This window comes from Chelonoidis abingdonii, chromosome 5, assembly GCF_003597395.2.
Source record: "Chelonoidis abingdonii isolate Lonesome George chromosome 5, CheloAbing_2.0, whole genome shotgun sequence".
Classification (NCBI taxonomy): Eukaryota; Metazoa; Chordata; order Testudines; family Testudinidae; genus Chelonoidis; species Chelonoidis abingdonii.
The window spans coordinates 62016271-62043979 of NC_133773.1; the positions used below are offsets into that span (position 1 = coordinate 62016271).

The window sequence follows — 27709 nt, forward strand, 5'->3', positions numbered from 1 at the left end:
TTATTTCCATTCTTGTCCTTTTGTATTTCATTTTTAAAATATAGATGTACAGCAGTTAAATGTTTTCTTGTGGGAACATATTGTATTTTCACAACTAGTAACTGCAACATTAAACTTACAATCTTTGACAAATGTGTTTAATGGAGAACTTGTTTAAAATGCACCTAAAAAATTGCAACTATTACTAGTAACTTTCAAAAATGTTTAAGGAATTTAAAAAAATTATTTAGTTTTTCGTATAAATGAGACAGTGTTAGTAGAACATAAAGTCTTATCAGTCTGCATTAGTTTGGTCATTATTATTGGGTTTAGTAGACGAGGGTAGGAATTTATGACAGAACAGTTCCGTGATTCTTCACTGATCCACTAATTCTTTGTGTCATTGCCTGTTATAAGAACTAACAGACCTTTGGCTGCTCAGTCTGCTGATATGGCCTGATCTCCAATTTTCAGGTTCTTTATGTATTCAATTATTTGATAAATTACTGTGAGAGTATTTTCAACCCTGGTTTTTAAAACTTATCTGTGCTGCAACTATAATCTGATACAACATGGTGAAAAGTTGTAGTACAGATAGACCTTGCCAGGTCACAATAAGTGGATTTAGACCCTGTATAGGCCAAAGCTTTATTCTGACCTTAGGAACACAGTTTGGTCAAAAGACAATTACCTTTTGACTGAATTCTGTTACTTAGCTACAACTGTAGTGTAGGTGGGGCCCTAATTTGTGGAAATCTCCATATTGTTGTTTCATGTCTGACATTAAACCTATTTTTCTTCCATTCCTTACACAGCTTTTAAAATAGGGGTTTGCCTGGCACACTAGGATAGCTGTGTTCATATTTAAGTAAATGATTGTTCTTTGTTATAGCCAGGTGATTCCAGTTAAAATGTTTAATTATTTACATGTGTCCACATGCTAGGTAACTAGCACTTTTTTCCCCTTCTTTGATAACAGACTAGGGGGGCCTTAGAGCATACTGACTACAGTGTTTTGCTGATAAAGCCCTAAGGGTCGTTAGTCCCAGCTGGGGGAGAGGGGAGGAGGATGGAAATGGAGCTCCCCTTCCCTGCACTGAGCAGCTGGGGCTGGGTCAGATCAAGCCCCACAAACTTTCCCTTGCTGGAGGAAGCTCTGCATTGCCAGGGGGAGGGGGGGGGTGTCTGGGTACAGGGGTGGGGTAGAGGCTCAGCGGGGGGTTGGGTGCAGGGGGGAGTCAGGATGCACAGGGTTTGGGCGGACAGGGGGAGCAACGCCCTGTACAGTGACCCTTCCCTCTACCCATGCACCCGGAGCTCTCTCTGCATCAGGAGCCCTCCGACACCCAGAACCCCCTCCACTGTGCCCCCCAAACCGCTAGCCTGCTGAGCCTCACCCCCTGCATCAGGGCCCCCCCACATGCAGACCCTCATCCCACTGAGCCCCAACCAGCTACACCCTGCTCCCCCACCAAGCCCCACTCCCCCAACCCAACTCACTGAGCCCTAATTTGCACTCCCCTTCAGAATCATTCCCCCACACCCAGACCCTACACCAAGCTACCCACACCCAGATTGCACTACACAGAACCCTAGTACTCTTGAGGGAATTCTGCACCAAAAAATTAAAATTCTGCAAACTTCTGCCTATTTTAATGGTCAAAATAATACAGAAACATTAACAATATAACCATACCATTTTCATTTATTTTGGTAATTTATTTCAAAATACTTGTCAACAAATAATTAAATATGGTGTGATTATGTTGTGTAATTTTGACAAATAAAATATACAGAATTTTAAAATTATTGTGTGCGGAATATTTAGGTGCAGAATTCCCTCAGGAGTAACAGATGTATATAGCTATAATACATCCATGCTTGGATGCCTAAAGAGGAGGTTGTGGCAAAAAATAATTTGCTAAATGAAAGGGAATGGTGGAACGTTTTCTTTTTTCATATGAAGCTTCAGAAGATACAGGCACATCCCTAAAGTCTTACTTGGCACTAGCTGTACTTTGGGAGGTATCATAAGGGGGTTAAATATTTTCATAATAGGTAGTTCTCTCTTGAATTAGGAAATGGTCCAAAGGTTCAATGTTCAAAATACATATGATCTGAACTGAGACTCAGCCCAGTTTTTCATTGATTGTGATCCTATATTTCAGGGCACTGAATCTGCATGTGATCTCCTTTTCAGTTTCTGCCATATGCCTTTGTTTTCTTCTACAAAATAAAAATAATCAAATCACTTCACTTCTGGAGTCTGCCCCCTGCCACCATCCCCTACCCCTGAGTTCTTTAGTTGTAAAGAAGTAACTTGTGACCCACTTTACAATTGAAAGCATGCCAATAAAATGTTAAACTACAAACCGTGCTTTGTTCAGCATGGGCAACCTGAAAAGAAGAGTACTGAGTTATATGCATGACAGCTATTCATGGGGAAACAGGCGAGATTTAAATCATGAGGATTTAAACTGAGATTTAAACTGAGGTGGGGTCTGGATTGGGTTGAGGTCTGAGAATACCAGGGAAATGATACTGAAGTGGGGTTGCAGTCTGAGAAGAGGGCACAGGGGAATAGTGAGGCAGGCTGGATTGAGGCCTGGAAACAGAAAAGGGAGACTCTGGTTCCGGGGTGAAGACTAAGGAGGGAGTAGAGTTAAACTGCATGTTCTGAGGTCTGGGAAGGGGTAAGGAACATAGATGAAACTAGATTAAACCTGAAGGCCAATAAGGGGTGTAGAATGAGGTTTTTAGGCTTTTAACCAAATATTTTTTGGTTTCAGTTGCAGAAAACCAAAATATTTTCTTTTTTTATTGAGAAATTAAACAATTTTTATGACAGTTTTTTTCTTTCAAAAATGTCCATTTAATCAAAAAGCCAATCTCAAGTGAGAAAATATTTAAACAAAAAAAAAAGCTCAGATTTAAACGTTTGCACTAGTGGTTGCTGCCATGGGGTCAATAGCTTTCGGATCACGTGTTTAAAGAGTGATATCTTCCAGGGGACTCAGCAGAGGCTTAGCCAGTAAAAACACAAGCACCCAGTCCACACTTGAACTTACACTGTTGGTAGCACCAGTAACAAATTTCCTCAGGTAGACAAGGCCCTAAGGACAAGGAGCCAAATTCATCCTTAGCATAACTTCCTTCAACACCAATGGATTCTACTGAGAATGAATTTTCCTGAAGCGCGAGCCTTTTCAGCATAGTCCACTCAATCAGCTCAGTCTTGCACTCTCCTGTGTTTCTTTATTTGTGGCTACACTGCATTAGCATCTTAAAGAAATTGCCATGGAAATCAGAGATGAGTTAGCTACAGATTGTCTTTTCATAGCTATTCACAGGTCTGCCACAAACTCAGGTACAGTGTTTGTGCACCTTATACAAATCCATCGAGGATATTTGTTGCCAGTCCCTACCCCTAATATCTAATAGTAGAAAAGAAGAAGCAACGTATGCCGAATGAATGAGAGGGAGATAAGCAAATACATAAAATAGTTATGTATGGAACAATTGTATATAGGTATAATTTTTTGTATTGCTTTGTAATTCCATAAATAAATATCAATTTCTACAACTGTCCCTCATCCACCTCCCTCCACTGCCCCTTCCCAATTCAGCTATGACCAATTTCTTGTAAGTATTGTGGCAGAAGTGGCTCATGCAAATAGATTTGAAGGAATCATAGAAAATCAGGGCTGGAAAGGAGCTCAGGAAATCATGTAGTCCAACCCACTGCTCAAAGAAGGACCAAACCCCAGAGAGATTTTTGCCCCAGTTCCCTAAATGGCCCCCTCAAGGATTGAACTCACACCACTGGGTTGAGCAGACTAATGCTCAAACCACTGAGCTATCTGTGTCTTCTAGATCTGGTCTAGGAGGGCATTTCATTCACAAGAGGCAGGGTGAAATGAAAAAGTTTATGGGAGGAGTAAACAAGTATGCAACATTCAAGACCAACACTTTTGAAGGAGTGGAAAGGTTGGGGACAATGCAAGAAGTAGAGGGGATAAATGGGAAGGACAAAGTTGTGAAGGGCTTTGAAGGTTACAACAAAAATCTTGAGCTTGTTATGGGCGGAGGGATTCCAACAAGGAGGGTGATGTGGTCAGAATGATGAGCAAAGATAATCTTAGTAGTAGCTTTTCTAAGGATGGGATAGGAACAATATGTGCATTAGGGAGGCCAGAGCAAAGGAAGCTGAAATAACCAAAACTAGAGATGATGAGGGTGTAGATGATGATGTTAGCTGACTGGACAGAAAAGAAAGGATGAGTTGTAGAACTGTTATGAGGAAGACGCAGTAAGATTTTATCACAGCTTGGTTGTGTGGGCCTGGTGAAATGATGATGATGATGATGATGACAAAAATAACAGAGCACAGAGGTAGTGGAGAGGACAGAGCTGGATTAGGGTATAGGCACTATAGGCCCATGTTTTAGGACCCAGCTGCTGAGTCATGTGATTGCACCAGAATCCCAGTGTTCATTTAAAAAAAAAAAAAAAAGATTCTATCCCCCCTGATTGTGAAGGAAAATGAAAATGTGACTCAAGCTTATCTGACGTAGTGATGTGTGCCAGATAGCATTAACACCTCACTGAGAAAGATAGGGTAGTTCACACCGCTCAGAACTATTGTTTCAGGCTAGCACTCACCTTTGTGGAGGACTCCACTTCCGCACCTAAGCAAATATGCCTGGCTGCTGGAGTAAATGCTGGGGGACCCTGCTGCCACCCCAACTGTCCAGGTGGGAAAGGGGACTCCTAATGCTATCCTTATTGTTCCTGAGATTCAGAAGGGCCTGCTGTGAGACTGAGGGGAGAAGGCCCTCTTGGGAAGGGAGTGGTGGGCCATGGCTCTGGCAGAGGGTCCTGAAGGTAGAGCCTCAAGGGACCCTGTATCATGGTATGAATAGGGCAGTGGATTACCTAATCTGACCTTGAACAAGGAATTTGAAGGAAAGATCAGGAGATCAGATGGGGCTAGGTTAAATTACATTAACAAGACATCTGGGAGGAGATATTCAAATAACAGTCTAAAATATGTGATTGGATGGAAGGAGAAAGGTGAGGAGTGGAAGGGCATAACTAAGTCATTTGACACACAAGTGTTAGAAGTTGCATACCACCTAGACAAAGAATAGGAGGGTAACTAAGACCATAGCCTGTGGCACAACCATGGAGAGTGGCAGACACTCTGGACGAGATGTTGAAGGCTCAATTAATCAGAAAGGTAAGAGGAGAACCAGGTGAAAGCCGACGGAGCACTCGATTTTTAAGAAGTGATGTTCTGCTGGTTTTGTGTGAGGCTGGAGTATAGAACTTGAGATTTAGCTAGGAAGAGGTCGTTAGAGACTTGATGAGACCAAGGTGGTAGCATGAATAAAGGACCAAAAGGGCTTGGTATTTAGGGTGACGAGATGTCTGAATTTTATAGGGACTATACCAATATTTGGGGCTTTTTAAAATAGGGGCTCCTATTACCCCCCACCCTGTCCTGATTTTTCACACTTGCTATCTGGTCACCCTACTGGTATTGAGGACAAGGGAGAGGAAAGAGATTAGAGTGACGCTGAGGAAGGTTAGGGGAATGGATAGGGCCAAGAGGGCAGTGTGGGGTGTTAGACAGCAAGTGAGAAATCCCTGTCAGGGGAAAGAAGATGACAGAAGGAGAGTGTGCTGGGAAGAGGTGAGAGGAGGAAGATCACCGTGAATTTTGTCAATTCTTTTCTCTGGAAACATCTGTAAGAGTGTGGGCAAGAGAAAAAAATTTTCTACAGTGAACATGGGCCACAGCTGTGCTCCTAGTGTTTTTTATTGATCTAAAAGCAGGACCAGGCTAAATGCAATGCAGATGCCTGTGAGATTTCTAAAAATGATTGTATGTAAGTGAAGTAAATGTGTTTTTCCTGAAATGACTTATTGATTCCCCCCCACCCCTTCTGCTCTAAGCCTTTTCCTGGTTAGTTATAAACAGCACAGCACTCATTGTTTCTTCCTAGTCAGCTCCTCTTACTCCCCTACTTTCCCCTTCTTAAGAATGAAACACAATATCTTAAACAAACAGAACCTATAGAGGCTAATCATTGGCTCACATTGTCCCCTGATACTGCAGTCCTGCCTCTTTGGCTTGTGCTGACAAGCTGTTTATGTTTTTGCAAGGCCACCCTTTAACTCAGCCGCCTGATGACCATAATGGGACCAATTGTCTGAATGCTGCAGGAAACTGAATCTCCTGATCACAGAGACTGTATTTCAGCCTCTGATGCTCCTGAATGGACATTATGGAACGCTAGTAAGTAGGCTTCTAACTGTGTCATTATAGGTTTTATCATGGGGCTATGGATAATCCTCATTTAGCAGAACTAGTAAGAAATTGCAGTTCAGATGTGCAGTTAAAATAAATTATTTCCTTCTGTATAAAGAGAAAGAACAGCTGCTTTGTATTCAAAGAACAGTCTAGTTAATTTGAGAATGAGATCTTCTTGGATAAAACAGGGAGATAACAGGATGAAGTTAATGGGAGACAAGCTATTTAAACTTGTTTTGTGGTGTGTGTGGTGGTGGTGGTGTTTTTTTGGGGGGGGGTATCAGTGTTTAAACTAGATGGGGCTTAAGTTATCAAGCATCTAGTTCTCTATCACAAATTTACAATATTGTGGCAGTTTTTGTAGTCATAAATACAGGACTTCAGACAAGTGTGAAAGAGTTGGATATAAGATACTGTAAAATTAAGTGCTGAAAGGTGTTGTATTCTAAGATATATTCCTACTAACTAAAAAAAGGATCCAGGGTCAGCAATTTTAACATTCTTTGCTGCCTGCTGTTACGAAATGTGCGCAGTTCCATGAACCTGGAGACCTCAGAGTGGGGATGGGTTTAGCCTTCTGGATCCCCAAGTGTATCTTTTCTGGTTTTCAATATGCTAAAAAATAATCCTTAGCGCTTAGCCAGTTCTTTACATTTTTAAAATGTTCTGAAAAGATTAACTAGTTATTCCTAAAAAATGCTTGTGAGGTAAATATTCTCATCCCTTTAGAGACGAGTACAGACCAACACTCTCTGAACTTTAGATGAGCCTGCATCTGGATTTAAGTTTCTGGCTTGAACCCATATGTAAATGTAGAAAACTGAGACACAATGGGTATACGTCTACACAACATTTTGGTGTGAGCAGAAGCAAGCTTCCAGCCTGGGTAGACAGACTTGGGCTAACAGAGCTTGGGCTAACGCTCTAAAAATAGGTGCATAGATAAAGCTTTGAAGTTGTGGCTTGGCATGGAGGGGTTCTGAACCAAGCTACAGCCTGAGCCATAACTCAAAGTGTTGCCTATACAGTTGTTTTTTTGGAGCACTAGGTGAAGTGCACTAGCCTGTGTCTCAGAAGTTTACTCCTACTCCCTCCAAAATGCTCTGTAGACACAGGAGTGCTGGAATGATTTGTACAGTGGGAGTGCTAAGAGCCAATGAACCAAACAGTAAATCCTGTATAAGATGGAAACCACTTCAAGCCAGGGGGTGCAGCAACAACCCCGCAGCCCTAGTTCCAGCACCTATGTGTAAAGATACCCAGTGGTGCTAAATGACTTTCCAAGGCCACACAGCAAGTCATTGAAAAAGCAAGTATTACAACTTAGACTGGCTCTCTGTCTGGTATTTAGTTCACTAGACTAGTCTCTCTCTTTTTTTTGCAAAATCCCATCAGATAGCAGAATTTGAAGTGATGATGAGTGAACCTCAGAGGTTGGGTTTGGTTAAGAGAAACACCCACATGTTTGGCTACTTATCCAAATGACAAACTCTTCAGATCTGCAGTGGGCTGGAAACCTCAGGAGAGCAGATTCCTGCAATATTTTTAGTGCTTCCTTTATCTGGACTGGCTGGAAATATTCCATATGTCACACTGACAGCACTTAATACTTCCAGGATAGCCTTTCCTGCTGCCTTTTAGCTTTTCCTCTTTCAGTCACCACTTTGAAACTGGAAGTGCAGAGATCTGCAGAACAAAGATCAGTTCAGGTTTTGGGTAAAAGGTTTCCAGGCAAGAAAGACTCTTATTGTAAATTAATATGTTCACCATATTTAAAACTAAACATTTTTTAAGCCAGAGATCAGAAGTACTTTTACTTTGTTTGATTTAAATGATTATGAAGTTTGAATCACAAACCAACCAGTACAAGGACGCAGGGCCAGCTCTAGCCATTTTGCCATCCCAAGCACGGCGGCACGCCGCAGGGGGACTCTGCAGCTCGCCGGTCCCGCGGCTCTGGTGGACGTCCCGCAGGCGTGCCTGTGGAAGGTCCACTGGAGCCGCAGGAGCAGCGGACTCTCCGCAGGGACGCCTGCGGGAGGTCCACCGGAGCCGCCTGCTGCCCTCCCAGCAACCGGCAGAGTGCCCCCCGCAGCATGCCGCCCCAAGTACGCTCTTGGTGCGCTGGGGCCTGGAGCCGGCCCTGCAAGGACATTCTCAAGGAAGGCTGGGGGTCCAGTTCTCACTAGTATGGCCTGCAGTAAAGCTTTCCTAACTAGCCAGCTGAAAAGTCACCTAATGTGGGAGACTCTCTAGGGACTGTAGCATCAGCATATAGCCATCTTTGCCATACTACTTGGATTCTGTGCCATGACAGCTTGACCATACCTCAGAATCAGGCCTGACACCTTTAGCTCAGGTTCTTTGTACTCCTCCATGTAGCATTTAAGATTATTCAATGCAAGGAGCTTGGGTTGTGCAGGGTCATCTAAGCTTCAATGTCTCTGTAAAATAGTGGCTAAATTACTATTCATTCAATTAAATATAAACCCTTGTTTAAAATAAAAATTGTCAAATTGTGGGCTACCATCTCATTTAGTATGTTTTAGCTGGATGTGATCTGACTTTCAAGAAACTAGGTTTTATTGTTGAAATGCTAAAGCAAATATTAACTCAGGTACATGGAATGAGCCATTATAATAGGCAAACCAATGCTAACTACAGAAATATGGTGTTTCTATGTCAGGCCAGCTATTGTACGGCATAGGTTTTGATGTGATTCCATATAAGCAGTGCTTAGATATTGCAGCTTGAATACCAGGCTTGATACAAATATGAAAATGGATTTTTGTTGTTGTGGATAAGTCAAAGCACCCGGACCGGACCCCATTGTCTTTCTTATTCCTAATAATATATAAGCTCATTGTATTGTGTCTGACTATGGAAAGAAATGCTGTGTGTATCTGGAGTGCAGCACAACATGGCTTGCTCAATAGGAGCTGATTGTACTTGTTTAATTTACCTCAGTCTAAAGAGACAGCAGATTAAAATGGATTTCTTTGTCTCTCTCCCTTACAGGGAGACAATTTTCCAGATATATTCAAAGAGATTGATAAATCAGAGCATTGCACCAACATCCACCATAGAAAGAGCTGACCATGGTGTACCACATATTATCCTTAGATGACAGACACTCTGTGAAAACAAAGTGTCTAACAAATATTAATGAACTGAGCCTTCAAATACCCTATAAAGCCTATAACTGTTATCAGTCCATTCTACAAAATGGGAAAATGAGCTGCAGAGAAGTCTGCAGCAGAGCTGAAAGTAGAATCAAACTCTCCTGCCTCCAACGGCTTTGTCTGCCACAGACCTCTCTTCTTCTGGTTCTGTGTTTGCCTTTAAGTACATTTGCAAGGTAGCAGCTTTTTCTGTATTGTGAATAACTCAAAATTAATAGAAAGTATTAATTTGGGGTTAATGGTAACTCCGACTATTTAACTGCTGCCCTCTAAATATCCTTACCAATGCCTGAATACGTAGTCTGTAAAGCTGAGTCTGATCTAATACATTTCCCCCTGGCCAGCTCTTGACAAAATGAATGTCAGACCAGCTCCCAGGCTTAGAAGCCATTTGCAGTAATCTTGGAAAATGATATTCTTGTGAAGAACAGGAGGCAATTTTTAATTTGATTCGTTGGATCTAGAACTGGTGGCATGCTGTGCTCTCTCAATGTGCAGTGAAAGCAGGGATTTGAGGGTGCTCATCACCTTGCAGGACCAGCCCCTTAACACATGTGGTGCAATTGTTGATGGTTCAGATTTTTAAACAAGACACTTTTATCCTTTTTCAGTTAAATTTAAAATCTGAGCTGGGTTGGGAGTGAAATACCTGACCTGCCCAGGTATCAAAGGGTCTCATCAAAATGACCAAGGATAACTGGAAAATTGACTTAATGAGAGACCCAGAGAACTTTGAGTACCCAAAAGAAATTGTGCACTAAAAAAGTGACAGTCGAGGATTTCCCCAAATTTCATCCTGGACACATCAGCACTCACCTATCTTCTTTCTTTGTGCGATGCAGCAAAGTAACTAGAGAAACAAAGCATGAAGAAATTTTTTTAATGGAGGTTCTGGGATAGAGGAGATGAGGTTTGCACTCATGGGAACTTCTTCCAGTTGTTTGCCTGGGGTGGAAAGAGGAGGCTAGTCCTAAAATAATAGTTTGTGTTGACATTGTATTTTACAACTGCTTTACAACTGTGCAAGCATTAACTAATCAAGCTTCATGTCTCCCTGTAAGAACTGAACATTTTGCAGATGGGGGAATCTGAGAGAGACTGGTAAAGTGACTGCAAGTCAGTGACAGAGTTCCTGATTCTCACCCATCTGCTCATTTCTGCAGGCCATACTGTTTCTCTCACTAGTATTTTTTTGTCAGTGACCTGAATCCTGCTTTCACACTGGGATTTAAAGGTGTGGAAAGGATGCAAGTTCAGTCCCAATACACAACTAGCCATTGCTGAGCAAAGGAAATGTGCAGCTATATTGCACAGGATGTCAGGAACAGAATATGCTTAGGCCCTTTTATAATCCAACCACACTATCAAAAGGCACATTAGCAAGTAAGGAGTTAAATATTGGTAGTGCAGTGACTGGAAAGATGGCCGTTGTCCACCCAGCCCTAGTTCATAGTGCTGAACATTAGAACCAAGGAAAGCCAAATTGACTTGGAACTAACATGAGCTTTCACTCAGGTTCAGTAAAGTTTTGAAAGCCTTTGTCTAAAATGTTTTAGTTGACCTGAATCTGCTTTTTTCAGCCTTAGGATTGTCCAAAATTACTTTTCTTTTCTGGATCTATGTTCTTGGTTCCTAAATGGAAACAACACAGCAGACATAGGAACATAGGAATTACTAAACTATACTGGGAATGGATGCTGCTGCTGATCAGATGGGATGTATCTTTGCCATTATAAAAAAACCTAAAGGCATCCTAAGCATATGATCTTTTCTTTTCTTTTTCTTTTTCTTTTTTAAAAAGCACTGTGTGTAGTGCTCAGCTGGCACTGATACAGCAAGAGTAAGTGACCCTCCTTTAATTGACAGCCAATTATGCTGGCCACAAAAACAGAAGAGAGAGTCTCAAATTGGCATTCACTCTGGGCCTGATCTGAAATTGTTTGCCGGGCAAAAGTTTTTGAACAAAACTCCCATCCCTCCCCCCCCGCACCCCCGGAAGCAGATTCTGATCAACAAAAACATTTTGCAAATTTGTGTCAAATTTGCTGAATTGTTTAGGGGGGGGATCAGAAAAATTTAAATTACTCAATGACATTTTGAATTTTGTTTCAATTTTATTTTTAAAAAGGTAAAAAACATCAAATGAAATGACATTTTGTCCAACCCAACACTTTTTTTTTTTTTTAAAAAACTTTCTCATATCACCGAAAAATTTGAAAATCTTTTGTTTTGGGTTGACCCAAAACAATTTTTTCTTTTCTTTTTTTTAAGTTTAGCCATGAAACTGAAAAATTGGCTATTCACACAGCTAAACTCTGGAGAGATGCAGCAGGCTGTAGGGGGAGAGCAAAAGCGGTGTTATGTCATCTTTGCACTGTCTGAATTCTTGGCTCACATGGCCTCTGGCATAAATTGGAACAGCATGAGACTGCTCACACTTACAGCAGCCTCCCCAAGGCTGCCAGAACCTCTACAACATTGGCTGCTATGGCTTCTCTCCCTCCTATCTGGCTGTGCTCTGGCATGCCCCCCAGGGCCGGCGCTTCCATTTAGGTGACCTAGGCGGTCGCCTAGGGTGCTAGGATTTGGGGGGGGCAGTGTTTTGCTACCCTTGGCGGCAGTTCAGCAGCGGGGGGTCCTTCTGTGCTCCGGGTCTTCGGCAGCAATTCTGTGGTGGGTCCTTCACTCGCTCCGGGACCCGCCGCCAAAGTGCCTCGAAAACCGGGAACCGTGGAAGTACACCCTCCGGCCGCAGAATTGCTGCCAATGACCAGGAGCATGGAAGGACCCCCGACTAGGGTGCCAAAAACCCTGGCGCTGCTCCTGATGCCCCCTATGCCAGATATTCCAAAGGGCTGGGGGGCAGTAGCAGCATAAGGCCACTTCTATTGGCTATACACTGTTGCTGAGCTGGAGCAATTTTCCCCATGTCCTTCTATGACACCACAACAGTTTACAGGGGCTAGGGTGGAACCAGACCGTCCTCTAGCGCTCTCAGTTCCTTTTGAAATCAGCATGTTGCAGGACTGGGCTCCATTAATGCAAATTAATGATAGTTCATACAGTGTTAAACACACAATACAAGGAGACAACCACTTCTGTGTTTAAGCCAACAGAAATGGTGTAAAGTTAAAAGTGCTTTTTTTTACTGTAACTTACAGACAGCCCACTCAGTGTCTCCTCTCAGAATTTCTGTTGGAAGCAACTATCGCAATACCAGTCCCAGAAAGTAAAATCCAGTCCCAGCATCGGTGATTCTAAACTAGGCAGGAAATTTTATGGATGCCTCTACTCCTTCATCCAGAAAGGAGCTTTAAAATATTACCATCTCCTTCCTCCTTGCCTGGGAGCTGGGTCAGAGGTCAGGGGAAAACAGCAATTTAATCTCCTAGAAGAAAATGTCCTTAATTGAGCAGCCAGCTCTCTGCATTCTCTCCTGGTTCCTAATGTCTGAAAGAATTATCAAACCTGTGTTCAGGTTTCCCCCCTTGTCGCTGTTATTTCCCTGTGTGGGTATTTGAGAAACACAAGCAATGTAATGCCCATTAAGTTGTAAGACTCATGCTACCATTTGCTACATTAAATCAAATAGCTATGGGGCTCCCTTCTGTGCTGAGGCTCCCAGAACCTGAAAACACATAGATCAAACTTGATTGCCCAGGTTCTCTAGGTGTTAGTCAAATGTTAACGAATGTCTCAGTAATCTCATGGGTTGAAGTTCTGCAGGCTTTATTCAGAAAAAAATCCTGTTAAAATCAACAAGAGTACTGGTTGTTTATAGACTGAGACAAGACTGCAATGTGTAACTCCAAGATAATATAATATGTACTGTTCCAATTCTTTCACTTTTGTTTTGGAAACTCATCCCTCGGGCTGATCTACACTACAGAGTTAGATTGGTTTAACTACCTGGCCCAGGGCTGTGAAAATGTAATTAAGTTGACCCTGTGCAATGTAATTAAGCTGACCTAAGCCATTCTGTAAACAGGGCTGGCTCTAGGCACCAGCAAACCAAGCATGTGCTTGGGGCGGCACATTTTCAGGAGTGGCATTCCAGCCATCTTTTTTTAAATTTTAATTTATTTATTTTTTGCTTCGGAGCAGTGTGTTGTGTGTGGGGGGTGCCCTGGGGCCGCTGAGGTTTGTGCCATAGGGGAGCAGCACCCGCACCTTGTGATTGGGCCGGGCAGGCTCCGAGCAGGGAACACTCGGGCTGGGGGCCGTTTCGCAGGGCCTGCAGGTGCTGCAGGGCAGCCAGTCCCCAGGGCCACAGCTGGGGCTGGGCGAAGCGGCCCGAGCCACCCAGGGACTGCAGCAGGGCAGCCAGAAGCAGCAGCAGCGGGGCCATAGAGGGCGAGGTGTCCCGCTCCCTGAGGCTCTGCTTCCTGCGGGGGTACCCTGCCCTGGTTCCTCAGCCCCCTGCCAGGGTGGTTTTCCCGCTCTGCCCTCCTGGGTCCTGGAGGCAGGAGCCCTGGCTGGAGGAACCCTGGGCTGCTTACCCCAACCCTGCCAGCACCAGACTGGCTGGAGGTGATGGGGGAGCGGGTGGAGTCAGCACTGGTGGGAGGGGGAGCCCATGGCTGGGGCAGCAGGGAGTGTGTGTGGGGGGAGAGAGAGCATAGGGCTGGGGTGGGTGGGGGAGGTCAGTGGGTGGCGGGGAGAGCCCAGGGCTGGGCTGGGGAGTAGACAAAATTTTTTTTGCTTGGGGCTGCAAAAAACCTAGAGCCCGCCCTGTGTGTAGAAATCACTAGGTCAATGCAAGTCTTTACTATACAACAGCGATGGAAGAACCCTTGATTGTCAGTTACTGAACGTTATTCAACAAATAGTTTGTGAACAAATTTCACCCTCTGAATTGAATGTGAGTATTTGTTTTACTTTCTGTAAACACTCTTTCAAATAAAAAATTGAAAGTCTGTGAAAAAATAAAAAGTATTGGGGACTCTGAGGTGAATTTACAGGTTTTACTTGAACCTGTGTTAGTGAATAAAGTCTTTAAGTGTTTGGCCTATTCTAGTGCGCACCACTCTGCCATGCAAATAATTGTTTTTCTTTGCTAATTATGAGAAGGTCAATTTAAAGGATAAAACATAATATATGTAAAATGCCATTATTTTGACAGGAAGAAAATGGTTTATCTGGGCTTTTATTTATGCTTCAAGGTTTCCTGTATGTAGCTTTCCACAACTAATTCTCTCCTACTAGTGCATTAATAAACACTTCCCATCTAATTCCTCCAGAGAACAGAAAGAAAGGCATATTTGAGAGGAAAGAACCAGTAGAAAGTGAGGTGGGAAGGGAGTTTCCAAGGAAGGCCTAGAGACACTTGGGTGGAGGAGAGAGGGAGTGAGAAACCAGGCAGCAAGCCTATACCATAGTGTAGGTTGCCAGCCCTCCCGGAATCACACCCTATCTCTTGGAGGCTACTGAAGCCAAATCGGGAGATTTTTAGGCATTGAAGGTCCGCCAGCGCAGTGGGGCTAAGGCAGGCTCCATGCCTTCCCTGGCCCCGCACCACTCCCAGAAGTGGCTGGTATATCCCTGCAGGCCTGGAGGGCACAGAAGGCTCCCCAGCCCAGAGCCCACACTCCCTCCCATACCCCAACCCCCTGCCCCAGTATGGGGAGAGTGAGCGATGTAGGGAGGGGAGATGGAGTGAGTGGGGTGGGGCCTTGGAGAAGGGGCAGGGCAGGGCAAGGGTGTTTGGGTTTATGTGATTAGACAATTGGCAACCCTACATAGCAATGTCCAGAGGAGAGGTAAACTTGGGGAGAAGATATGATCCAAGATCAGTCTGGAGGTGAGAGATTCACCAATGGCTGACTTAGGCCTGGTGGGTAAAGAGAAACTATGAGCATGTCTACACTACAAAATGATGTCAAGGTAACTTATGTCAGTATACTGCAACATTTATGTGCACCCTAGGCTCCTTGTGTTGGTGGTGCATGTCCTCACCAAGAGTGCTTGTATCAATTGTATTGTCAGTGTTGGGCACTGGGATGGCTCCTGGAGGCCAGTAACAGTCCATGTGAGCAACGCAGTGTCTGCATTGGCACTGCATCATCCTGAAAATGTTGACCATGTCTCTACAACTTTTGGAGCGGTAGTGTTACTAAATTGGCATATAGAGGCACTTATGTTGGTGAGAGACAAATTTAAGAGAAGATGCTTCCACAGCTAGGTCAATGCAAGGGAGCTTATGTTGACCTAACCATGCAGGGTAGGCCAGGCCTATGCCATATTGCATTCTGGGTAGTCAGTGTGTGGTGTGATAGAGTTCTGGGGAGAAGAGAGAGAAATAAAAGAAGCACTATTTTTTTCCAATAAAAATGGTGGCCTCCAAGCTGTAAAATAAGAGCTGTCAAACAGACATTTGAGATTCCAAAAGTTTTTCTAAACCAATATGTTCTGATTTTGAATATTAATGAGGCAATCTTTCATCACAGTTCTTTCTCTACACAGCCTTTAATGTAAACACACTGTCCTTAAAAGAACATACATAATAGGTATTTCTTAATCTTGAAAAAAGTCTAAACTAGCTATATTTTCCCAGTCTTCCTTGCAAGGGGAAAAAAAAAACTCAGCTGACGCTACAGCTTCAGACTGAAAGGGTTGATTGCATTCACTTTAATGTCTCAGTGAAAATTTGAGACATAAGGTGGATAAGGTAATATCTTTTATATCTCTTACTGGACAATATTTCCTCTCCCACCTTGTCTCTCTTTTATCCTAAGACCAGTGCAGGTACAATAACACTGCAAATGTCAATGAAAGTTTGTGAGACCATAAAAAGGGAAATCGCTGAAAGTAACAATCACTGAACTTGCCCTGTACCATCACAACCAGGATGCCCCTTCCTTGCCCAGCAAGCCATGCTGAAAGGAGTATGGTACTTCATATTCTACCTACAAAATGAAACCCTTTCTGTCCTACAAATCACTATAGCAGGATCAGGGCTTTTGACTGCACCAAAAATATCCTGTCAGAGCCTCTTCTACATTTTGTACAGATGGTTTGGTGATTTCTTGGTGCCATAGTATCTGGATATGGTAGGGCTTTTTGTTGTTGTTGTTGTTTTTGTTGGTGGTGGTTTTTAATTGCAATACATGTAAAGGAGACCTTGTTTTGTTTTTGTGGGGCTGTTTTTTTTTTAAATGAAATGTATTTAAAGGTTGATTAAAAAAATGTAAAGGGAAAAAAAGGAGGTGAAGAAGGCTTGTGCTCTTTTTGATTGCTTGTTTTACCTGATTTTTATTGTTGTTGTGTGTTCGTTTATTTTTAGATTTGATTGGTTTTTTAACACTAGAAATTTGTTTCATCTATATTAGAAAAGTTCATGATGACTAGTGTAATTATAACATCACAAAAGATGGGAAGTTGAGCAAATGGGAGGGAGAGGAGTTTTTAGGTAAACTGTTTAAAGTGGTTTGCTTTGTTTACTTGCAATGTCTGATGCTTTGGAAGAAGGAGATTTCTGTTAAAGGTTTAACATTTACCCCTTCAATTAGGGTTTGAATACTGTACTCCTAATACACATTCTCTAATATCCTTTGCAGGTCTTCCAGAAAAACTAGACCGGACCTTGCACTCCTAATATTTCTAAGTTAAAAAACAAGCAAGGGGAAAACCCCACCTAAATCAAAAGCAACTATGCCACTTTCAAGCTGCCTTTATCTATCATAGAGTAGCAGAACTCCATTAAAAATCTTTTGCAGATTATATGTAAGCTCTAAAATATCAGAAAATGTAGATACGTACTCAAACTTTTGGACATATGTTAACTGAACCTTTGAGGGATTGATGATGTGGGGTAACTTTTTGAAAAATGCGTAAGTCATTCAGCCTTCTATTGACTTTGAACAGGATTTAGGTGGTTTTCAAAATTTTACTACTTCGTTGCCTTTGTAAGAGGTACCCAGCCTAACGATTGTTAGCTGCTGGGCTAAATCCTAGGGTTCCTCCTTAGATTTCAGGGAGGATTTGCCTGACCAAGAAGGACCTCCAGGTTGACCTCCAAACACTTAAAGGATGTAAGTAGATCAGTATTCACTTCCCCATTTGTAAATACTGAGCTATTTTTCCAAATTGCCAATCAGTCTGTCAGCAGACTAGCCTTTTTTTCCTCTGGAAGGGCTACTTATGTTTATGTTGATGGGGCTGGAAGATTTGTTTACTGTTGCAGAGGGGAAAATGGGCCAATGCCTTATAAATTCATTCATGATTGTGTGTATCTGCTTTTGGAGGATGCCTATAGGAACATTTAGTCCTCTGCACTCATGAGACCATTTTGAAACAGCTCATGAAGTTGACTGTTGCTTTTCAGTCTTTGTACCTTGGATTAGTTGCAGGGCCAGTACTTGGGGAATGCAAGCAAGGCAGGCAGTATATTCCATCCAGCTTTAGCAGCAATTTTCAGCTTATGAAAAACAGATGACTTAATACTCTGGAAGTGAAAGCAACTGACATAAGAACAGCTTTGACAGAAAATCCTGGGTTAAGAAGATTCAGCTCAAGCTAGATTGTTTTTCCTTTGTTTATTTTTATTACATCATTAGTATGGCCCCCAAGACAATCAGACATACCATTTGGAAGTACAAAGGGATGAAGTTTTAACTTTCAGATCTCTTCAGACTGCAGAGCTACAGGAATAAATGAAGTGAGAAGGGAGAGGGAAACTAAAAGCCTTTCCTGTGGTTTCCTGCTCAGCTGACAGCCATTTAAAAGGAGAGGTAGCAACAGCCCTCTATTGTCTTTCTAAATACTGTAAGTTATTAGTTGTTTGCTACTATCCTTGTGTTAATTTGCACTCAGATATTTTCTGGAAGTGGTGAGAATCCACTCTTGGTTGCTGTAATTTTTGTCAGGGATTCTGCTATGTGTGTGAGACAGAAGGAATCAGCTTGTGTTGTTTCTCCTCTTTTTGGGCATTGTAGACAGTTAAGTATTGGCAGTTTGACACCCCTTTTGTTGATAGGCATGTCAATATGATTTTGGAAGTTTAGGTGCTGTTATCCTTTCTGGCAGAACCTTTGCTGCATTTGTGCAGAAACTGTTTGAGACTTGGCAAAAAGACAACAGCGAATGTTTTGACCAACTGTATGTGTCGAGTGCTGGAAGAGTGAGCTTTTCAAAGAGAGATTGTGTGATGCTGCATAAACAGGAAGTGACTAGGAAAACAAATGTTTTCTGCTACTTAATGTTAAAAGAAAAAAAACTGAGGTAAAGCCCAGGAGCTTTCCATGTGAAACAAATTCAAAGTCATTTATTCAACAAAAGAACATGACTTTCTACACTTGACAAGACAATATCAAGGTACACTTAGGAATTTTTAAAATAGTTCTCCTCTTTCTTACCCCCAACCCCCAGTAGTTAGTTAACCTTTCGAAGCTTGGAACTAAATTCCATTGCCTTACCAGTTGTTCTTCATAGAGACTCAGGCTAGTTTCTCATTGCAAGATTAACTGCTGCTTGTCTGCTGATACTGATGGATCGGGATTGTTTTTCATTATTTCTCTTGATCATACAGTGCACAAGGAGCTTCGGACAATTTGTGGATAGATACAAGAGAGACCAAGGTCGTGACAATTCTGGGCCTTATCAATTTAGATACTGTACCCTTGAATCTGATGCTTCCCATTATGAAACAAACAACCCAACCCCCGCTCCCAAACATTTTATCCTTGAAATATGCTCCAATATCAGCTTGTGAAACAAGGAAAGCCATAGCTTTGAGGTCAAACTTTCAACAGGTGCAGCAGGCAAAACCCATGTATAGGTATACTGAACTTGTGGGCAAATCAAAGACTGAAGGGAAGAGTCTAACATAGTCGCTAAATAAATACTTACTAAAGGGATCGTAGGGCTGGGGGATGCCCTATATGTAGTGGGCACTGTTGGAGCCTTTCCAGATCCTGCTTCAAAAGAAAGGGGGAGGGGAGATCTCTTCCTCTCCCCCTGAAGATTCTGGAATGTGGAATTTGAGGGCAGTGGGCTACCTTTTGGGTAACCCCTTGAAGAGCTGAGAAGACAGTGTTGCCATCTCATAATTTTATCATGGGTCTCATAATAGTTGACATTTTTCCTAATGTCCCAGCTCCTGGAGTCAAGTGATCTGTATGGGAATCTCAACATATATATTTAAATGAAAGCTTCTAACTTTTGTGGTTGCGGTGAAGAGCTTGAAAACATTAACCCTAAAGTCTTAAAAAATCAGAGGCAAATGAAAAGAACCCAAAATGTATTATGATTTTTTTAAAAAAAGATTCTCATTTTTAAGCCAGTGTTGCAGGGGGGTTTTTTGGGGGGGAGACTTAAAAAAACAGACAAAATGAATTAAATTCCTGGAGATGGGAACACTGAGAAGAGAGCATCCAGCTACTGCTGAACACATTGGGAGAAGGTGGGGTAGAAGTCCATCAGGACTCCTGCACCAAGCTAGAGGACGGCTAAAGATAAAGAATTGCAGGTCCTCTTTTCTGGGAGCACATGGCTGATTTCCTTCCTTCCACCCCCCCCAAAAATTGTCTGGCTCAGGCCTACTCCAAACCCCCTAAGATACACTGAAGCATTCACTGAACCCCAGCAAACCTTTTCATAAACTTCTGCAAGTTTGGGGTTTATGACAAAACCCACTGCAGTCTGTCTGGTTCTGGCCTATGTTATGGGTGGTCCTCACAGCTGTTTTTAAATAGAATTTTTAAACCATGATATTTGATGCTATATTCATGTGCCCTGTACTCCATTCACTGATGAGAATTGGTGGTGGATAAATAGTTTTGTTCTGAATATCAACTTCTTAAATGGAAATTCTTTTCCATGAACCAACCATATTGCATTAAATCAGATAGTTAACTGACATTAAACAGTTAGGGCCTGACTTTCAGGTGCACTGGCCATTTATGCATGCTGCCTAGCTGTGAATGCGGTGTGAATTTTTCTGCGCACAGCTGCATGTGCATAATTTTGAAAATCAAATTATTAAATGCCAAAAAATTACTAATTTTCTGCTCTAAACAGCACTTGCTGTAATTTTTGTGCAAGTATTTTTCACTTGTTCAGTTAATACACTAGATAGTTGTGTGTTTGCAGGCTGGTTGCATGGTTTTATAGACAACAGTGATGGGGAACAGTAACTTGAGCAGACTGGAGTGATGGCTTCACTTTTTTTTTTTTAGTACTAAAATTGTGAAGGTACCAACTGAGTGTTTGTGTCTTTGAGGGGCAACTAACATAATACTCTTCTTCCCTTTCTAAGGCTTAATCTTGTTTTGATTCACCAGCCATTTTGATTCACCAGCCTCTGGTTGTCTGGTTGCCTACCAAGCAGATCTGGTAGGAAAAATGAGTTGTAGGTTTTGGTCTTAATTGGGTGAATCTGGCCAAGCTGTCTGGGGCTATTCCAGACACGGCCTGGAGGAATACTCCTGGTCTAGTGAACTCATTTTTGGCTGGACGATTGGATTGCTCTGGATGATCAGTGCTTAAAATGATCACAAAGACATACTGGGTATGTCCTTGCCTGATAAGGAAATTTTGTTAATTCATAACAAATTTCTGACTCAGTGGCTTATGTAAATATTTTTCTGTTACTACTGATTCCTTCTTGGGGAAATAATGAGTAAAATGAACTGCTTAAGTCCAGGGTGTCCTAACTCTGAGAACAGTGTCATGTGTTCCCACATGAAAGCTGAAATTTGTCTAGCTGAGTGAGACTTTAAATATACACTATTTTGTGTAAACATGCTGTATTGTGTCTTGCACAAAAACAAATGCTTGGTATGGTGAATTAGGATTTGTCCTTGAGCCTAATTTTAAAGGACTGTACTTAATCATTAACCAAGTTTATCAACTCTTCAAAATAAAATATGCCTAACCTTGGGAAATTAATGTAGCTGATTAGCACTATTTGCTTATGTTTCTACAGCAGCAAAATTTCATACAGATTTGTCAGAGCAGTAAAAAGGGACATAGAGTAATTAGGGCCCAGAACTTAATTTTACCTTTAAAATGATTATATTGTGGTGGAGATTAGTTCTTCTGGTTTGAATATTTTTTTAGGGAACATGCAGCACTCTTTAATAAATGCAATAGCCACTAATATTGATGGATCTACATATGGATTCTAAATTCTAGTCTCTTATGCTTTGCTGGCCCTTTGGCAGAAATTAGATATACTATTTCCAGACAAAGACCTAATAATACCAACCTCTCTCTGTTACTAGATTTCAGAGTGATGTGCACAGTCCTATTGTATTATTAACAATGCTTGTGCTTAAACAAGGAAGCAAGAAACATGAAGACATGACAGTACGTTCTATAGAATCACTGGAACCAGGTCAATGTTTGCTAAAGGGAAGAGAACTGAAAAAGGAATTAAAGTTCATTTTCACAATTCTAAGAAAAATGACAGATAATGAAGAGAAAATAGGTCAGCTAAATACAGATTTTTAAGATATAAAACTTGATGGTATCCTATTTAAAGCCTTCCACGTGCTTAATTTTTATCATGTAATGCTTAATATGTTGAATTAACTATGTTTACTTATGCTTCTCTAGTTAGAATTGAGGCAACCCTGTTATTTATTTTAGACAAGCCATACATGGAGTGGAGAAGCATTTAATCAGTGAACTAGTGTATATAGCTATGAAACTGTGATGCTGAGGTTCTAGTTATATAACCTTAATGGTGGTCAGTACCTGGAAATCCTGTTCTGCAGGAAATTTCAAATTGTTTCATACTGAGCTGGAACAAAAAATAAAAATTTCCTGCAGTTTCCCTTAGGAAAAATTAGAAACATTTTCTTTCAGCCTTATTGAATTATTTTCATCGATTTCAGGGCCAGAAGGGACCATTGTGATCATCTAGTCCAGGGGTTGGCAACCTTTCAGAAGTGATGTGCTGAGTCTTCATTTATTCACTCTGATTTAAGGTTTTGAGTGCCAGTAATACATTTTAACGTTTTTAGAAGGTCTCTTTCTAGAAGTCTGTAATATATAACTAAACTATTGTTGCATATAAAGTAAATAAGGTTTTTAAAATGTTTAAGAAGCTTCATTTTAAATTTAAATTAAAATGCAGAGCTCCGCGGACCGGTGGCTAGGATCCATGCAGTGTGAGTGCCACTGAAAATCAGCTCGCATGCTGCCTTTGGCATGTGTGCCATAGGTTGCCTACCCCGATCTAGTCTGACTCCTGTATAAAACAGGCCATAGAACTTCCCCAGAATAATTCTTTTTGAATTAGAGCCTCTTAGAAACACATAGTCTTGATTTAGAAATTGCAAGTGATGGAGAATCAACCATAACATTTGGTAAATTGTCTAGTTTCAACTTCCAGCCATTGGGTGGTGGTATATCTTTCTCTGCTAGACTGAAGAGCCCATTAGCAAATATTTGTTCCTTGTGTGGGTACTGATAGCTCGATCACAGTGTATCTCTTATCTTTCTCTTTAAGTTAAATAGATTGAGCTCCTTGAGTCTATCACCATAAGGCATATTTTCTAATCCTTTAATCATTCTTACAGCTCCAATATTACCCTCTCCAGTTTATCAACATTCTTCTTCAATTGGCAACAATATTGCAGAAGTGGTGGTAAAATAACCAGTCAATGCCTATTTAAGATTCCCCTGTTTATGAATCCAAAGATCACATTAGCCTTTTTGACCAGATTGTTGCACTGGGAGCATCTACCTCAACCCCAAATCTTTTTCAGAGTCAGTTTCCCTGGATAGCATTCCCCATCCTATAAGTATGGTCCAAGTCCTTTGTTCCTAGATGTGTACATTTAGCAGTATTAAAATACATATTGTTTGTTTGCATTCAGTTTACCAAGTGGCCCAGATCACTCTGTATTGGTGACCTGTCCTCTTCATTATTTACCACTCCCCCAATTTTTGTGTGCAAACTTTATCCGTGATTTTATGTTTTCTTTCAGATCATTGATAAAAATGTTAAATAATATATGGCCAAGAACCAATCCCTTTGGGACCAGCTAGAAACACACCTACTCAATGACGATTCTTAATTTTATAATTACATTTTGAGAACTATCCATTACATACTTAATATGAGCCATGTTAATTTTGTATCATTCCAATTTTTTAATTAAAATGTCATGCAGTACCAAGTCAAATGCCTTATAGGAATCTAAATGTGTTACATCAACACTATTACCTTTTTCAATCCAACTTGTAATATTATCCAAAAAAAAGTTGAAATTATTTCATTGCAAAGTTATTGACTTTTTGTTATATTATAAATTCTAATATATTAGACTATAAAAGTCAAAGTATTTTAATTATATTGTCATGACGTGATTTGCCATGTCATATCCTATATTATGACATAATACAATTGTCTAAATGTTTCTATTATATATTTTTAAAATTGGTGTTTAATTGGTTTGCTATTATAATCCATGAAATAGAATGCCAATCACCAATTTTATACTGTTATCTGGCAATTAGTAATTACCATTAGTTTGGTAATTGGTACTTAGTTTCTTCATTGGTAACTGTCATTAGTGGTCATTTGTAATTGATGATTGACTTGGTAGCTGGTCATTTCCTATTGGAATCATTATTTATTTTTATACTATAACATGACCTGCCACATCACAATAGAATAAATCATGTCTGAGAGATAGGAATCCAGCTAGCCAAGGGAGCTGGGCTACTTGCCTGTTCACTGGTAGGTCACCCAGGCAGCTGAGGCAACAACTCCTGAATGGATGCCAAATAAGAAGGAAGAGTTGTAGTTCTAAAAACCTAGACTAGATGATATGATGAATACAAAGGTGGATGGATGAGCAGTGATCAGCTGTATCTGTCTTAGTGCTAGTTAGCACTAGTAAAGTTAAATGAAGCGCAGCTGATTTAAGAGGGAGTAATCTCAGATGTGAAAAATGTTAACAGCATGTATTCTGGCACTTACTTCTCTACATGCTGATCTAGTTAATATAGACATAAAAATCAAAAGATGTGCTTCTTGATTGTTTCTTTCTATCCTGGAAGTTTGGAATCAGAATCCATTCTTTTTCATTAGTTCTGAGGGCTAAAGTCGTTGCTGGCTAGTGTGCTTTGGGGACAATTATCAGAGGGGCAGCCGTGTTAGTCTGGATCTGTAAAAGCAGCAGAGAATCCTGTGGCACCTTATAGACTAACAGACGTTTTGGAGCGTGAGCTTTCGTGGGTGAATACCCACTTCGTCAGACGCAGGTAGTGGAAATTTCCAGGGGCAGGTATATATATGCTAGCAAGCAAGCTAGAGATAACGAGGTTAGTTCAATCAGGGAGGATGGGGCCCTGTTCTAGCAGTAGAGGTGTGAAAACCAAGGGAGGAGAAACTGGTTCTGTAATTGGCAAGCCATTCACAGTCTTTGTTTAGTCCAGAGCTGATGGTGTCAAATTTGCAGATGAACTGAAGCTCAGCAGTTTCTCTTTGAAGTCTGGTCCTGAAGTTTTTTTGCTGCAGGATGGCCACCTTAAGGTCTGCTATAGTGTGGTCTGCTATAGTGTGGCCACCCGGAACGCAAGGGCTTTAGGGGCTGCAGGGACCTCGGCTAAGGGGGCCCCGGGGCCCTGTCCTGCAGCTCTAAAGCCCCTTTTGGAATGCGGCCCTGGAAGCACGGGCCGGAGGACTCAGGAGGAGCAGGGGCAGCTGTGCAGCCAGCGGTCGGAGAAAAGCGGCGCTTTCCCCTTCAAAGCACCACTTCTCTCTGGACGGCTTTGAAGGGGAAAGCACCGCTTCTTTCCAGCCGCGGGCTCGGTGGATGCCCCTGCTCCTCCTGAGTCCTCTGGTCCGTGCTTGCAGGGCTGCATTCCGAAAGGGGCTTTAGAGCTGCAGGCCAGGGCCCTGGGGCCCCCTTAGCCCAGGGCTCTGTAGCCCCTAAAGCACCACTGAACAACTGCACTGGGAGATAGGGAGGGGGAGGAGGCAAAGAAGTGGAACTTATGCAATGCTTCCTTGTAAAGTCAGCCAAACGACGTTATAAGGGAGCATTGCACAACTTTAAACGAGTATGTTCCCTAATGGAGCAGCGATGTAACTTCGAAACAACGTTAAGTGTGAGGACTTTAAGTGAGGAGTTACTGTATTTATTGTTAGAGAATTTAATGTGCTCTGTGGAATACAAAACTCCCCAAAGTGCAGATATACGTGGCAGGTGCCTCTAACACCAAAGCTTGGAATTTTGAGAACTGTTTAATCTACATGGGCTCTGTGAATGTCATCATGCTGTTTGCTGCCATTCTAGTAAGTGTGGCTACTAATATTACCTTATTAATGACAACTCAGGAGTGGAGAACTACACTTTATCCTATGCTGTGAAACTGAGGAAGGGAAAAGTTGCTTCAGAGAAACGTACATTTGTGCAGGACTTGGCATAGAAATGGAAGTATTACTTGTGAAATGTCAGATCAGTATGGACACTGCAACTCTCTCTCCTGATCCCCACACATTGTGATGGTGAAAATCTTTATTGGATTAACTCACACTAGACAAATTACCAAAGCTTTTAAAAAATTTTTTTAGCCACAAGCCTCATTTTCTATTTTAGAATCCAAATAACTGCACCTATATAGTAGAGCCTCAGTAATTTGTATTCTTCTACTCTGCAAATCCCATCAATCATACACACATGGAAATCCATAATCTTTCTTCACTTCTCAATAAAGGTTTTATAGCAAAGAGCTGAAGTGAAGTTGAATAATTTGTACTGTTCATTATTTTCATCAAATAGTTCATAGCAAAATAGCAAATCTGCTAGAATATATCTGAAATAATTAGAGCAAAACTGATTGTATCATGCACTATTGAACATTTCATTTCACAATGTGATCATTTTGTGTCTTTTAAAAAAAATTCCTCATTCACAAAATTTAATTTTTTGCAATGAGTCCCACAGTCATTAGCGAGGGTAAATTGATTTTCTGCATAATACAGAATCTCAAAGTGAGTTATATAATGGAAGATTGTTTATTTCTAAGAATCATATTTATACCATAGGCCAGATACAGTCAGGGATTTTTTTCCCCTTTATTTTTCCTTGCTCCAATTAATACTCATAGGTAACGTCTGCTTGGAAATCAGATGCACTTGATAATGTGTAATTCTTATGTGAGATCTGGCCTATGTCAGTATCTGACCATGTCTATGCTTTTGTTTATGAGTGGCCCAGAGCGAGAGAGAGGATCTAACTTTGGTTGTCTGTGAATTCAACACCACACAGGGTCTTGGGTTTGCAGGCAGGCAACCAGCATACTAATTCGGCCATAGTGAGGCAGATCGGCCATTGATTGATTGTATAAATGAGCTTTGAGAATATATGCATTTCTGCAGATGAAGCTGATACTTCATAAGTTATGGGAAACACTTGTTCTGATCTGTTCTGGTTAATGAAGTGTCAGCCTTTTCCCATAATAAACAGAAAAGGAAAGGGAACAAAATGAAATGCCTCTGCTTGCCTGGAAAGGCCTGTTGAGCTGGACAAAATTAAACTCTTATGTGTTTCCTGCTTTGGATGCGCTGAAGATACATAATGTTAAATCAAATAGAATGAACTTGGTGAATGTGGCGGTTGAGGATATAGGCTCCGATCGTGACAGCTGCTAAGTATTCAAAACTCAGTGATTTAAGTGAGAGTTGTGGCTGTTTTTACCCATTGGAAGTGGGTCCTGTGTGTCCAGTTCTCTTAAAAGCCATTAGTAATTTTAATTGCGAAGGTTACTCTGACGGAGTTTATTCCTCAATATAATGCTCCCAGGTTGTGCATGCATATGCTCACAGGGTGAGTTGGTGCATTTACGGTGAAAGTTGATCCAGCACAGAGAGCCTGGCCAAACCTTTCTGTGCCACTTGATCCCACAATGACCCTTTATGGGCACATATAGAAGAAAGGTATATGGGGTATTTTTGTGCACTTTTGAAGGAGACTCTGTGCTGAATTGGCAGGCATGGAGGATGCCTCTGGTGCTGGACTGTGGAGGAGGGAACAGGGTGATTCAGTGGCAAAAGCTCAGATAAAGGTATGGAGGGGCAGCAGCCACGATTTCATCTTTGGGCTGGACTAGCTGCTGCAGAGGGGTTGTGCTGAAATCCAGCCTACCCACTAGGTGGCAGGTGGATTCTGCCCCTCATCCTTGCTGTGTTCCTAGCACAGAGTGTTTACTTCAGGCTGCACACGAGACATGATCCGCTTCCCTGGTTTCTGTTTGGTTTTTTTTATATTTTTAA

General features: G+C 41.6%; 1 protein-coding gene across 10 annotated transcripts in view; it reads left to right on the forward strand.

The window, feature by feature from the left end:
* Nucleotides 1-27709, forward strand: part of TRIM2 (tripartite motif containing 2) — a 111102-nt gene that overhangs the window by 19423 nt on the left and 63970 nt on the right. For 3 of the 10 annotated variants that reach the window (XM_032774646.2, XM_032774657.2, XM_032774648.2), the window contains exon 1: nucleotides 6109-6280. The exons of 2 other annotated variants lie outside the window; for them this stretch is intronic. Coding sequence is in view for 1 of the 8 variants with exons in the window: in XM_075066333.1 (XP_074922434.1) it covers nucleotides 6251-6280 (30 nt within the window). In the remaining 7 variants the exon portion in view is untranslated. Of the gene's footprint in view, nucleotides 1-6108; nucleotides 6281-18217; nucleotides 18241-18768; nucleotides 18790-27709 lie in introns of those variants that run through there. 5 more of the 10 variants (XM_075066332.1, XM_075066333.1, XM_032774649.2 and 2 more) reach the window with 5 other exon arrangements.